Source organism: Orcinus orca, chromosome 4, assembly GCF_937001465.1.
Source record: "Orcinus orca chromosome 4, mOrcOrc1.1, whole genome shotgun sequence".
NCBI lineage: Eukaryota > Metazoa > Chordata > Mammalia > Artiodactyla > Delphinidae > Orcinus > Orcinus orca.
This window is the reverse complement of record NC_064562.1, coordinates 35,539,080-35,554,658: the sequence shown is the minus strand read 5'-3', so window position 1 is coordinate 35,554,658 and position 15,579 is coordinate 35,539,080. Positions and strand designations below refer to the sequence as shown.

Genomic DNA, 15,579 nt, shown 5'->3' with positions numbered 1-15,579 from the left:
TAGAGTCAGGAAAAGGATGGCACCAGGGTCGCTGCTGGGACAGGGGAGCAGCTGTGAGCTGACTGGGGAGAAGGGAACCATCACCTGTTTGAGGACATTCCTGTACTTCCCGCTTCTCCATCTACCTTAAATAAACCTCTGTCCATAAAATGTTTCTTTTCCTCACAATCTGATTCCACCCCCATTCATCATGTGTCTCACAAAATTGCACGCTTATTAGATTCAGCCAAGGCACTTGGAAAGTTTAGGAAACATTTTCTCTGTACTCGGGACTTTAACAGCGTAAAGCCCCCCCATGGTCTTGCCTCTTGTCTCCAGCATCGCCTGAGCAGAGGAAGTGAGTTCTTTGTAACCCTACTGGGCACCTTTTTCTCAAGGCAACAACATAAACACAGGTGATTGTTCTTAATGACTAGCAGCAATTCAGCTGCAGGAGGGGTCTCATGACTGTGCCTTTGTATTTACTGCTCCAGGTGCCTGCAATGGCCTGGAAAAGGAGTTCTCATTCACTTTAAATGTTTGTATTCTTTACAGCTCAGTTAAGGTGTCAGTGAAGCCTTCTCTGCCATCATCCCTCTCCTTTACTGACCGGTCTCATCTCTCTGTTCTTCTGACACTTCTACAAGCTTATCGTTTTGAAATCTATTGACTTGCCATTCTCTCTCCTTATACTGAGCAGCTACAGAACTAAGATTCTAACTAGTTCATTCTTGTGTGGCTCTGCTTGGAGTACACAGAAGGTCTGCAAGAAATTAATACATTCATTGGAGGAAAGCTTGTCCAGTTTATGGGAGGCCTCAGGGAACTGATGTGGTACAGTGGAAAGAAAGCTGGAGTCAAGGTTGGGATCTGGCTCTAATTATTTGCATAATCACAAAGTATCTCAACCTCTGTGCCTGATTTTCCACCTCTAAAATCTGGTTAGAGGTTTAAGCGTTCAGCCCAGTAACTTCTGTGGTCCTTGCAATGCTGTGAATGCATTTCAAGACTGGCCTGGGACTTGTTCCCGTTGATGCCTCATCCGCACCACACCCATGGCCAGTGTAAAGCTGCAGGCTGCCTCGGTAGCATTACACATCTGGTTATAGAGTTCATGCCCATGGCTCTGATTGTTGTTGTTGCTTGATTTTGTGGAATGGAGAAGGGATTTGTTATTTAATATTACACCGAACCCTTTTCTACATAATCAAGGTAGGCTTCAAGATGTAGATAACATAGATTATATCAACCCGAAGGCAGATCCACAAAAAATTTTAATTTCAAATATATAAAACTATGTTCAGTGAGGGAAGCTTTGAGAGGCAAAAACTTTCAGGGTACCATGTTCAAAAAGAGTGTTTTGTTATCTACTTTTACGTATTTCAAATTCAAAGATGAGAAGGGACAGTATGTAAAATTGATTTTATTGAACATGCATGTATACCAAATATAAAACTAGTTGAGCTGACAGATCTAGTTAGGTAAAGCTCTCTAAACAGATCCTATAAAACAGAATATTAGCAGTCATCATTTCTTATAGCCTTCTCATCTATAACAAAAGACTTTTGCCATTGGCATAACTTTGAGATTGCCAGAAAACATTTTTGATACTTGAAAGTAATAGTATGAAATATAAAATGGAAAAATATGAAATATATATTCTGAAAAAAAATATTTTTTTAAAAAACAAATCTATTCTTATTTGCTTGTTCTTGGTAAGAAACATAGAGCAGAACAAAGATCTGGAACATCCAATTTACACATGGTCACCACATTCATTTATTTTTCAGGAACCAACTTTCTGGCAGGAAAGAAGGATGCGTGACTCCTCCCTGACACCCCACCAGGAGTTACTCATGAGTCAAATATAAGGATTTGGCTAAAGTCAGCTGACATTTCCTTGACATGTTTGCTCTCTGCCCTTACAATTACAGGCCATTACTTGAGAGATTGAGGACCATAACTAGTCTCCTAAGATCCCCTTGTTGTCTTGCCCCATGCCTCCATCTTCTGACATGCTTTTGGGAGTTACCTCTCTGAACCCCAAGTCTCCATTGCCCGTTCATAAAGTCCAAACTTGGTCTACACAAGACTTGCACCTTGGGCTTCCCTGGTGGCACAGTGGTTGAGTCCGCCTGCCGATGCAGGGGACACGGGTTCGTGCCCCGGTCCGGGAAGATCCCACATGCCGCGGAGTGACTGGGCCCATGAGCCATGGCCGCTGAGCCTGCGCGTCCGGAGCCTGTGCTCCGCAACGCGAGAGGCCACAACAGTGAGAGGCCCGCGTACCAAAAAAAAAAAAAAAAAAAAAAAGACTTGCACCACCTGATCACTCTCCCGGCATTTCTCCTCATCAGCCCTGCTCTGCTCTAGCCTCTGAACCACTTGCACTTGCCTGAATGCCCCATGCCGTTTCAGGCTTTCAGTCCCTGAATTAGAAAGTACCTCACTCTTCTGTGCCAGGCACGGTGGGGGCAGTTCTCGTGCATTTGCTCATGCTGTCCCCAGTGTGTAGAATGTCCTGCCCCAAATCTGTCCTTTTGGAAAATACTCCGATTTTCCAAGTCTCAATACAGTTCCTATAATTTTGACCTTATCAGTGAAAACGAACCACTTCTTTTTCTGTGCCTTCAATCAGCTCTATTGCAGAAAGTCTTAATACATCCTTCTGTGTATATGAGACCATCAGCTTTGAGGAGAAGGTCAATGTCTCATTCATCTTTTCATCCCCAACACCTGCAGAGCACCTGATACTTGCATTATTTCATTTTAGCCCTGGCTAGTCCTGTTCAGCCTTTAGCAAGGTATGGCAAAGAACAAAATAAGCCACCAAAAGCTGTATCAGACACTACTGGATTATCATTTCACAAGTTAGAATAGAAATTTGCAGGACCATAAGGATGAATCTTAACTAATGAAGCCCAGAGGAATTCACTAGAGACATTAATGGCTCAGGGTTTCTTCCATAACCACAATCAAAGATATATGCTTCTCTTTCTACCTTGTTAAGCAACTAATCAAACTGAGCACAACAAAACGAAAACTCTCCTTTTCTCCTAGTAATTCAACAAATTCTAGGGAATATAAACCTTCCTTCTGGTTCCCTCTTCCCACAAGTATTGGAACACGTCAGTATAAGGAGACCCCCCTCTTACTATTTCTCTGCCTGATGCTGGTACTTCCTCCTTCACAAAGATTTCTCTGACCCTTCAGGAAGACTTCATTTCTTCTACCCCTCATAGCACTCACAGCACTGTGTATACTCTAATACAGGTAGTTAACAAATAATAATAATTCCAGACCATGAAATTGTAATAGGTCAGTGTCTGGCACATAACGAGCGCACGAATGATGAACTGAGTCTTGCTTTAAGGGTATGAGTCAAGACTAAATATGTTCATTCCAACCTTAAGTACTTCCCTTGGCTTTTAATGAGGGATCATGATCTTTGAACACAGATTTAACATCACACAGTGGTTTTTGCTACCTGCAATACCAAAGTCTGCAGAAGAAGATGTTATTTATTTATGAGGACACCATCTTTTTTAAATGAATTTATTTAAACAATCGCTACATGAGTAATATACAGTAAGTGAAAAACCACTAATACAATGGAGTTCTCACAGTGGTTGTTTTTATGTATACACACTTAAGATAACTTTAAGTGGTTGGAATAGGCCCATAGAACACTTTATTCTGTGGTGTTTGTCATTTCATGCTTCAATTATTCAAAACATTTAAATAATTAAAGTTAAATTATTATTAAACTCCAACTGAATTTGTTTTAGGTAAATTAGTGGTGATGTACTAAAATCTGCTCTTAAATTTGTTTTGATTTGAGTGACTAACCCCACCCTCCTCATACCTCTCATTATGTGACTCATTATTTTGTAATTCTTGACAGTTTATAAAGCAATTTTAATACTTGAAATGCAAGTCTAGCTTGTAGCTTACTTTTTAGAATTCGGTAATTTTGTAAAAGTACTTGCATGCTTGCTTTAACGCTGCTACATCTCAACTCTGATATTAAAACAGCCTCTGTGTAATCAACTTACATGCCTGGTGGTACTAAGACACTTAAAAATGATTTCTAATAGTTATTTCCTTTGCTCCTACTTGTTTGGGTTTTATATATTGCTGAAGCATCATTCTTTTAAGGATGTAAACTATACTGACTTAGCAATGAAATGGAACAACTGAAACAAATCTCAGGGCTTTTACAAACTATACAGTGCATTAGTAAGTGCTTTAAAATTAAACTATCCAATGACGACATACATGCAAGTTACACCACAGACGCAAGGGCATAAGAAAATGGGTTGAACATGCTTTTACGTTCACTTCCACCAATGCTCTATACTAACTACACTGGTATGATAATTAAGCAATCAAGAACTAACTTAATTTGTCTCTCATCAGTCTGAGTGTATGTGGATATCTGTGTATTTAACTGGCACATACGCACTCCAAGTACCCGAATTATTTCAATCCTATGTTCATTTTCCTCTCAGAGTGGTTTACAGTAACTACAGTGAAAAATAAAAGGAAAAAAAATGAATGCCAGGTTTCCTATTAAGTAAAGCCAAATCAAATCAAACTATAGCATTAGTAGCTATTTCTGCAGGAAAACACAGATTTCTATAGTTCTGGTCAGTTACTTTAGCATTAAACCTTACCTTTGTCAATATTGTTTCAAGTAATGAAGTTATTCTTGACCTATTGGAAATTATATATAATACGTGAAAAAACTGTGATTTTTAGGCCAATCATCAAACATGTTTTGAATAAGGGAAATTTTTTTTAGTTTAATATAATTTTTCAATGAAACAATATAAATTTACAATAAAGTTAGTGGTCTCATTCAGTAAATTTTCCAATCTTCTAATTCAGGTTTAACAGAGAAGAACAATGATTACGGGAGGGGAAAAAAAAAAAAAAAAAAACCACAAATAATCTCCTGCGGCCATCATCTTAGGGGCTGATTTTCTTGTAATGGAGAATTCTAGCACAAGCTGTCACGTTTCCAAGATTCACAGTGCTTTGAAATGGAACTGCCTGGGAAGATTCAGAAAGGCTTTGTTCTTGGGCTTACACGGTAAGCACTTTGTGTGATTCTTAATCACATTTTTATCCAGAACGCAGTATTACAGGTCACATTTTTCTCAACGAGGCTTATACTGATTTGTGCTCTATAAATATAAACATATCTACACACAGAATACACACACTGAAACGAGGGTATGAAGTTAGCCAGCCATCCATAAGCAGAATGGAATAAAAATTGCAGGAAGGGTAGTATATGATGCCAAACCCAGACAGACTATAGATGCCAATCCCAAGACTGCCGAAGCAAGAACACTTCTCTGATCGCGAATAATTATCTTCACATTCTCACAAAACTGGAAAATAAAATTTAAGAATATTAGAAAAGGTGGCTAAACCTAGGAAGAATCACATATACCGAACAGTAGAGCTCAACTTTCCCAGCTATTTTCTATCTACCAGAAGAACTAGAATTTTTCTCATGATCTTGGAAAGAATTTAAGACGTTAATAGTTCAGTTTCTTGATTCTACATCCCATAGTAGCTGAAATGATACTTTAGGCAACGAGGTTAATACTGGCAGTTGCCTTTGTACATACACAACATTTATAGAAAACCACAGAGAATGTAACCACATAAAAGTTATTCAGGATTAAAGGTTAAAGACAACATTAAACTGCCTCTCAATAACAATAACATATTCTAAAGTAAAATGAGCAAACGATCTCTAATCTCAAGCAAATAGAATTTAGCCTATCATTATTGGTGAATTCAATTCCTACAACTCACCGTTCTAAAATTTGGTGATACTTTTGATGATAACATTCTGATAAGTCTCAAAATCTAAAGGCATAGAAAGTCTACTTTTGTTGTCATATCCCATTCCCTGCCAAAATATATTAAATTCATAATCAATTATGTGACACAAAATTGACTGCTAGAAATAAAGATAAATTAAACAGGATCCTTACCCCCCGAGGAATGCATTTTTCTAAGATGTATAATTTTTTCTCCCTAGAAAACTAATTTTTCTTAGAAGTAATGGCCTATGTCTGAGTCCTGGATCACCTTTTAATCATTTAACATGTCCAGACTACCCTCTTCTCCTCCATGGGAATACTGAGGTTGTTGTGAGGATCAGATGAGATTTTTTTGCAGGAGTACTTTGTATTCGTCTGCATGCTGTATAAATATAAGGTATTACAACGATTGTTATCACTGCTAGATCTGTTGACAATTATCTCTACTTCATCAGTGTCGGGGCAGAATTCAGCAATTAATTGCTCCATTTTGCTAAGAGTTTCCTACTCATACTGGTTTTAAGCTCCTTTTCTAGATGTGTCATTGTATATGCTTTTAGGGTCTCCTACAGTGGCGTATTTAGTACTGGAGAACTGGGTTTCCAAATTCTTCATGGAATGAATGCACAAGTCCAATATATTTTAACACACTACCTTCACTGCAAGCCTGTCTCTGTCTGTACCTTTATACAGTATCTCAACAAATATGAAATTTCCTGTTGGTTATCCAGATGTCATTCTTTTTATATGTCAAACATATGATTTGTCTCTTTTTACTAAACTAACAAGACATTGAGTAACAAATACACAATCTTAAAATGATGAGGATCAAATGAATGACGTTTTCAGGACAATGAGAAAAGCTGCTTGGCAAATAATGGGGAGATATACATTTAGGTGAATAAGAATGTTGTCTTGATACAGTCATGCTTCTTTTTTCTTTTCCCAATACTTTTTAATTAAGGCCAACATAGAATCATTGTGGACTCTCTTTCCCCCAAAAGAAGACTTGCACAAGGAGCATCTTGTTTCTAATGTCCTGTTCATGTTCATTTGGCCATCAGTCCAGGAAGTACCCCTGGTGTTGCTCCACAGTAGGAAATGTCCTCTAGGTTCTAGTTGTTAAGAAGCCTATAGGGGAACTTTTGAGCACTGAATCCCCAGAAATTAAAAGGGGTATGTGCATTCATTTTGGCAATGCAAAGCAATATCAGCAAAGAAAAAAAAGCATAAGGAATAGTAACAGTTACTAATTAAAGGGCTTTATAGTTTATGAAATACTGAAACTGTTAACAGTAATATAAATAGTTTAATTTTATGATTTCTAAACTTGTAAAGAGCATCACTACAAAGAAAAAAAAAGATTCTCTTCCAGTTCACTTTCACATTAGTTGCAGTGTTTTCCTGAGGGAAAGTGCTCTTGAGAGCTTTTATAAAAACAAATTTAAGTGAGACAACTTTGCAACTCTCATGTTATACTGATAATAGTTATATATATGGAGAACTCAACCATCAGTCCCAGAATTGTCATTCCTTATGTTTCCAAAAAATAGAAACCAGTCCTCCTTCAGTACTAATGACCTACTTCTCTCAGGGCATGTTCAAAAACAGTCCTTAAAAATTGGAAAATTTGGGATGGGGATTTTTTTTTTCCCCGGGAAATCTACTCTGTGGTCAAATTGTTAGACCATTCAAAGTGAAGACAAAAACTCAAGTTTCACAAGAGGCGCTATGCAGCAACAGCAATTAAAGCACTACTCTACGTCCATAAAATCTTACAAGTTTCCAAAGAGGAAAAACTACTCCAACTAGTTATTTATGCTGATTAAACATTTTACTACCTTTAAAAAGCACTTGTACTGTGTTTTTTGTTTTTTTGGAGAAAGGTATAATACAGTGCTATATGTGTTCCATGAAAGGGTAATTCCTAATTATGGGAGGGAAATACTGTTTTTCCTTAGAGAAATGATTTGCTTGGGTCCTAAGTAAATCTGACGTGTTTCCTTTTGAACAGTTTTGGAGCCAGTGTTTGTAAATGTGGTGAAGTTTATTTCTAAACAGGCATGGACTGAAGCTGTGATTCTTGAATCACTGCAGAGTGCTCTAACTGTATTTTTATTTTGCTTAGAAAATAATCCCTAGATCGAGACTGTTGTGGCTTTATAAACAATCTGTAAGGAGTTTTATACACAGATGTATACAAGCACTATACGTTCATGATCTGCGACAGGAGAGAAAGATTTTCACATATGGGTCAAAAAATTAAGATGTGGAGCAATAAAAAAATTGGTTATATGGACTTAGATTCTTTTGGTACCCAAATATCTAAACATGAAGAGTATAATCTGAAGCTCACACGTGATTGCCCAGGTTTTCATTGTGAAGGGTGCGCACTAACAATACCTCGGCTTAAAATTTGATTTTTACAAGTTAGGAGGTTTCAAAAGGCAATAAAAATCCATTGCTTTTCCTTTGTGTTTGTAGCTAATTTAATCATCTTAAATTCTAACAGTTTTCCCCCCTTTTTATAGTACCCATAAAATTACCTTCCAACATTTAATGGCTCTTCTTGAAAGCCAATTGTTTTGATCTCTGGGGAACCCAGAAACAATGTAACGCACCTGTGGGGCTAGTGTGTAAAGGATGCTTAACAATGGGGAAGTCTAGATGGGAATTAAAGCCAACACAGAAGGAATGCAGAATACCCAGGAAAAGACTTCTCTGAAGCTCAGCCACAGGAGTAAGGGATCTACCAGGGAGGTCTTCTTAACGGAACATTTGGCAGTTTATCTTAAGCAAAGGGAATTCACTCTCTGCAGCTTATAGATGGGGGAAAACAGCATGCTTCCTTGTTTTAAAGGCACAACAATTTGTACTATACAGTGTTACGGATTAAATATGAACTCTAGACACCTTCCTTCCAGCTGCAATTCTTGGGTAAAGTTGCAAGCACACGGCGACAGATTTTCTGTGACCCTCCCAGTCACCTGCCCATTGTCATTTCAACTACGCTGGATGGACACCCTGATGACGTCTGCAGCAATAACTGGGCAGCTCTCTGGCATCGCTGGCAGCGGTACTGCATTGCCACACTCTTTCACCGTGCATTTCGAGATATCCTGCAAGGCACATCGCCGTTTATTTATTTATTTGGCTTCCCTGACGAACACCAGAGGGCTCGTTACTAAGTCTAGAACTCAGTCCCTGCTCGCAGGGGATAGGAAAGGTTAGGGATGGGAGGGGGCGTCCCCACCGAGCCCACCGGGGAGTCACACGTGGTACCTTGTCGGCCTGGGGGCTGATCGCGGTGCCGAACCTGCAGTAGGTGACGAAGTGCTCGCAGTTGTTCCACAGGAGGCTGTAGGGAGTCATGCCCAGCAGCTTCTCCGCCCTCCGCGCCACCTCTTCGTTGAGCAGCGCCTTCTTCTTGAGGGACCTATCCAGGTGATTGACCAGGATGTCGGCTCCGTAGGCGAAGTCCTCCACTGTGTCCACGCGGATGCTGGCCACCCGGCCAATGACGCCCAGGATGAGACGCTTGTTGGAGACCACCTTCTGCGTGAGCTCCTTGTCGTCAGTCAGGGCCAACAGGATGTCGGGCATCATATGGGCGACACGGTTGTCGCCCAGGTAGATGCCATAGTGTGTCAGGTGGGTCCGAGGCACCTCCAGCACGTCGCCGCGGAGAAAAGAGTTGATCTCATAGAAAGTGTTCCTTGCCTTGTCTTCGCCCGGGGCGCCTGAACTGAAGAGCTTGAAGTTGGAGATAAGGAGCAGCTTCTCCAGCACTAGTGACACCGCCTCCAGCATTGGGTTCTTCATCCTGCAGGGAAAAGTGTGTCTTGGGGGGACCGTCGCCACTCGGGCACGGCCGGGCCGGGCAAGGTGAGCTGGCCGGACAGGGGCGCTGCGCCGCTGCTCACCCGCAGGCCAGCAGCCCAGTGCCACGGGGCACGCCGTCTGTGCAGGAGGCAGTGAGAGAAAAAAGGGAGGGGGAGAAGCCAGGAGATCGGCTTGGCCGCACCGCACTGGCGACTGAGGAGGATGAGGAGCTGGCGGCGGCTAGCCACGGAATCAGCGGGACCCACCCCGCGAGCCCCAGGCCGGGAAGCGCACCTGGAGGATGTGCCGGGAAGCAGGGCCGCGCGCGGTGCACTCAGCTGAGCCTTTTCTGTGGCCTTTTATCGCCCTCGAGGGGGCGGGGCCGAACGCCGTCACAGACCCAGGAAGAGAGCTGATTGGGCGCCGGCGGCAAACGCCGCTCTCTGCGGTGTAGCGCGGGAGCGCAGGCTCTTTGGAAGGGGCGGGTCGCCTCTGGGCTTCTAAGTTCCGCCCTGCGACCCCTTCCACATGCAGGCTTCCTCTTGCGCTGGATACCTTAGCACTTACCGCCTTTAATTGGCCGTTTTTGGAGAGTAGTGGCCGAGGCGTGACCACACAAAAGATCTTGCACCTGTCTAGACTGGGGCGTGTTCTGGGCACTTTGGGTCGTTTTCTGTGGAAAGTGCCCTCGGGCGAGATTTCTGAGCAGAACCACCTCCCTCTAAAGGGTTCTCGGAGACCGCGGCTTACTAAAATATTTGCATATACTCTGGGAACTGTGCGCGCCTCGAAAGCCTGCAGACTCCTTCCTAAACTCCGTAGAGGCGTGGCCCCGCACACCGCGCACCCTCCTTCCCTTTAAATGCCAGAATGCCCCTAGCTTTCAGCTGGCGCGCGGGTGGGAAGCGACCCCGCGGATGATCGGAACCCGCGGCGCCTCTGCGCTCAGAGGCACCAGTGACCGTTGAGCGTACGGCTCCCAACACTCAGCACGTAAAACGGCGAAGCGCCCAACGTCCTCCTGGAAAGCCAAATTCATGTCAAGTTTCTTTCTCCTGCTTCAGGGTCACGTGGATCCAGCTTCGGTTCACCCACCGAAACTTTGCCGCTCTCTTAAAGCGCAGCCCCCCGGAGGTGACCAAGGAAGGAAGAGGTCCTGCCCCGCAGCGGGCCCCAGGCTTACCGGCGAGGCGGTACTGGGGAGCACTTAGGCTAGGGAGCAGCGGTCTCGGCGTCCGCGCCAGGCTTGGCACGCGGTGTCCAGACCCAGCGCAGAGTTCCGTGCTAACGCATTAAGTAAATGCTTGAATTCCTCGGACAAAGGCCTCAATGGAGAGCCTCGAATTGTTCCACAAAGCCTCCCTGTGTGGGGCTAATAGGTCTCCTCAGCGAGCAGATTCTCCGCTCGCCTGGGGGAGGGGCCTCCCGGCGGGTGATGGATGAAGGGACATTCATCTTACCTGGAAGATGAAGGGGACCATGGAGACCAGACGGGGAGGAGGCCGGCTCCCCATTATCCTCCGAGACCCGGCCTTCGCTCCCGCCCCCTATCTGCCAGTCGTCCCGCTTGCTGGTGACTTTTGTTCATTTCACAAACGATTTCGAATCACATTATAGTCCTGGCAAAGAGAAGAAAACTCCATTCCCCACAAAAGAATCGAAAGAGGAAGGCGGGAGAGGCAGTGGATGAAGAAATTTTAAGACATCCATTTCCCCAGTCTTACCCCAAAATTTAAAGAAAAGTGCAATTAGTGGGTAGCTTAAACTAATCAAACTCCTCCGCACACAGGGGCTTGTTAGCGTCCGGCCAGCACACCAGCTCTGCGGCTGGACGGGAGCTCTGGGCAGTCTCTAGATATTTTTAGAAGTCTGATCCAGACCTTGCTGTACACCGTAACTGCAGTTACGTCGGACTGCAGACGAAAGTTTCAGGCTTCACCTTCCAGCAAGAGACGTCCGACTCTTAGGCGCTGCACGCGCTGGTCTGGTCCAGTTCTGGGAAAGCATGGATACCGGGGCCTCCAGGGTCAAGAGCCAAACGGCCCGGGGAGATCAAAGGGGACTTGGTAATTAGCGATTTCCGTCCCTAGTGGTCACTAACCCGGCTTATAACGCTACGACCGTCTGCACCCGGCAAATTTGCGGGAGACAGAAGCATGGAGAACTGCCTCAAGGCTCCACAGAGAACTCTTTTAGAGCAAAAAAAATATTAAGGAGAAATCACCTATAGACCTTCCTCAATGGCCGCATCCCCACGGCGTTTTGTGAGAGGCAGGCAGCACCAAGCTGATATGCATTTTTCTTTCTTTCCCGGTGGGGTTAATTTTGGGGAGTCACTTAAAGAAAAAAGGAGATGAGATTAATATGAGGCATGCATCCGAGTACCTTGCTCAAGATGTAGGCATTCTGCTGTCTTGGGAAATGAATGGTGGTGGGGAGTGCCCATAGTTTCTTTCTTGAAGAATATTTTGCCTGAATGTTATGCTGTTAAATAAATTAATTTTTCTCATTGAAACTGTCCTGAAGCTGCCCTCTTTGCTTGCCTGCGGGAAATTCGGCTTTGAGGAGCCCGAAGGAGACAGTGGAAGGTCTTCATTTGTCCATTTCTGAAGTCTCCTCAGTTTTATTAAGCTGGGAGGGGTTAGTGAGGATTAGGCTGCTTTTCAACTGGGAAAATGCAGCGTCAAAAGAGCTCTTGTTGGCTGAACTGATTGCCCTCTCCTATTCAGCAATCGTTGAAAACTTCCCTTGCAACTACCCAACGTTCTCAGAGTTGCATATAAGTATGTCTGTGAGCGGTCACTTTTTGATGGCTCCCTAGAGGCACTCTTCATACAAATATGTATATACACTAATAGGCTCACATTCCCCCTAATACTTTCCTGCCTGAATCAATTTGAGCCAAACTAAGGGAAGACAATTGCTATTAGAAGGAAAAGCCCAAGAGAAATCTAACATCATAACTTTCTCCTTCCTAAATCAGAAGGGGTCATTTATTCATAGAGGGGAGAATCTGGCTTGGTAGAGAGACCCCTAGTTCCATTCAACAAGTTTCGATGTGCAAATGCCTTAAATGCACTCAACTGGGTTGCTGGGTCTGGCTAGGGGATTGTGAAAGAGCCGTGGCAGTCCTGGTCAACACGTGGACATCAATGCACTGTGGACTCTCTCCTCGACCACCCCTTCCTGCCATCCCATGGAAACTCGCAAGACAGCCACAGCATCTGCTCAGGCCCAGGTCCATGTCTCCCAGTGGTGAAGGCCAAGATTCCACTGCGTTTCCGCACAGAGGAGCCTGGAAACAGGGCTCACAGTGCCCACCTAACTTTCAGGCTTCACCTTCCTGCCATGGGTCCCACTGAAGGTCCCAGGAGATCGAGCTCCTGTTTTCGGGGACAAGGGGTGGCGGAGTCGTGCAGAAGCCAGGTAGGCTAAGGGATTTCCTACCTAAAGACTTTTTACCTCTGGAGACCCTCTTCCTCAGAAGTCTTTGGAGTGGAGAATAGGATCACAGTATCATGTGCCTCCTATGTACTAGGCACTGAACTAACAAGCATTTTCTCACTTAGTCCTCATAGCCCTATGAGGTGTCCTCTCCATTTTACACAGGAAGAAATTGAGGTTATAGCTCAGTCTCTGTCACCGTGTTAGTGTGGATCAGGACTGAAACACAGGTTCTTTGCTCCCAGGTCCACCACCACTGGGGAAGATCTGACCTCCCATCACTTCATCCACCTGTCATCCATTCATTTACTGAGTGCCTGCCATATGCCTGGCACTGTGCCCAGTCCTGGAAACTCAGTGAAAAATCCAACCCTAAACTTAGATTCCACAGCTTTTCTTTTTAATTTGGACTTCATTTCCCTGCTTCTCTAGTGCCACGGATTCCAATTTTTTTTTTTTTTTTTTGTGGTACATGGGCCTCTCACCGCTGTGGCCTCTCCCATCGCGGAGCACAGGCTCCGGACACACAGGCTCAGTGGCCATGGCTCACGGGCCCACCCGCTCCGCAGCATGTGGGATCTTCCCGGACCGGGGCACGAACCCGTGTCCCCTGCATCGGCAGGCATTCTCTCAACCACTGCGCCACCAGGGAAGCCCTTTTTAACATCTTTATCGGAGTATAATTGCTAGATTCCAATTTTTAATGTCAGTTATTTTATCGCCATAGAGAAAGATCTGGTTACGCTGCTGGTTAATAGTATACCCTCACCAGGCAGGCCCCAGCACTGGAGTGGCCGGCAGTCCTATGCCCTCCTTAGAAACAGAAATAGGAGCGGGGTAGGTGTTGGGTATCTTGCCCAAGGACACAGAGTCAGAGCAGAACCTAAGTGCAGTGTCCCAGACTTCTTACCTCTTAGAACTTCTTTCTCCTAAACCTGATAAATCTGGCTTTCTAAACCTCCTGTTTTTGAATTGTCATCCTTCAGGATTATTTTGTTGTTTTTCTTAGATTTTTTTAGATTATTACATCATTGGACACATAAATAATGATGGTCTTAACACGTTATTCTTCTGAATTAGCTGCCCATCTACTTTACATACGCTTAGCTCTGGCCCCATGGACACAAACAGGCCTTAACTAGCTAACTCTAAGGAGACAGGGAGAATAAAAGCTTTTGTGAACTTCCCTCTGGAGGCAGAGGAAAAAGGGCAGACACCTTTTCATGGAGCCTCAGAACCCAGGGCTGCCTGGAGTGTTTTCTGGCAGAATTCCATTACCTCCTGGGAGGAAGATTCCCCAGCTTCCTTCCTGGCTAGCTAGCACCTTATTATGAGGGCCTCAATCCTGCCTAGAGTCTTTAGAAAGATTAAAGGCAGCAGCTCCACCCAGACAGGATTTAGTTGTTTTGTTGTTGTTGTTTTGGAAACCATAAACTAAGAACACTAAGCACAACAAGTAATTGACAGTTGATGTTGTAGAGAATCACGCCCCTGTAGATGAACACAGCTTACTATGAAGTAATCACAGGTGGGGGAGGCTGCGATGTGTGGGGAAGGGGGCAGAAACCCCGAGCCTAAGGCCTGTGCCACCCTTTCCACCCACGTGAACTCTGACAAGTCGTTTGCCACCCACAGGCCTCAATTTCATTGCTCTAAAACGGCAGTGATATTTAGGAGGGCAGTTTTGAGGATTAAGCAGAACCACACATATTGTAGCATTGTATGAAGGTTCATACCGTGAAACCCCATCTCTAATATCATCTGTATTATTCACCAGTGAAGCAGAGTAAGGCAGAGGCGCTTTTCCCTTTCTGCCTGGACAGCATAGTCATCCAAGAATGCAGAGTAGACAAAGGACATGCTTTTCCTCACAGACCCCTTCCGATGTCTCAGCACAGAGACACAAGGGTGAGCGGAAAGTAGGCACATGAGTGTTTGGAGCTCTGCTCTCTCCACTGCTCACTGCCAAGGAAGTCCTCTATAATTCATAAAAACAAAGATAAAAACCCGCCATTTGTTCGAAAGTGCATGTCACAGGATGCAAAAAACCCCCAAAGGTCCATTTTAGAAATGGACATAATACCAGAGAATGACTAAAATATCTGAGATGTCCATGACACGTAGGGCACATTTCACTTTAAAATACAAATAATAAATGGCAAGCAATGTTACTTCCTAATAACTTGGAGCAGATAGCAACTATCTTATAAATTCATCTTTTTTTCCTTTTGATTCTAATTTACCATTATGAGGCAATAGTAAATACGAATATTGGGGGACCCAGGTTTGTTAACAAAAGCAAATGTGACAATAACCTTTGGCTACATATTCAAAAGACAATTACCACACCACTGTATTCATATAGGAACTGTACAGAGAAATCAGGTACTGTTACGCTTCAAACAGGATAACACTGGCGATTACCAGTACTGCTAACTACCAGGAACGGTGATGAATGCCATGTTATTGTTTATATTTTAAAAATCCTTTC

At 43.8% G+C, this 15,579-nt stretch overlaps 1 protein-coding gene across 7 annotated transcripts in view; it reads right to left on the bottom strand.

Annotated features, from left to right (window-relative positions):
- Positions 1 to 1,386: 1,386 nt before the first annotated feature.
- Positions 1,387 to 15,579, bottom strand: part of LRAT (lecithin retinol acyltransferase) — a 44,361-nt gene continuing 30,168 nt past the window's right edge. For 2 of the 7 annotated variants that reach the window (XM_004263653.3, XM_049709126.1), the window contains 2 exons: positions 9,105 to 9,645; positions 1,387 to 5,378 (listed from right to left, as the gene is read on the bottom strand). In XM_004263653.3, the coding sequence (XP_004263701.1) occupies positions 5,226 to 5,378; positions 9,105 to 9,644 (693 nt within the window). In that variant the 5' untranslated portion in view covers position 9,645 and the 3' untranslated portion in view covers positions 1,387 to 5,225. Of the gene's footprint in view, positions 5,379 to 7,125; positions 8,942 to 9,104; positions 9,646 to 11,104; positions 11,264 to 11,868; positions 15,067 to 15,579 lie in introns of those variants that run through there. The other 5 variants (XM_033403695.2, XM_033403699.2, XM_049709123.1 and 2 more) reach the window with 5 other exon arrangements.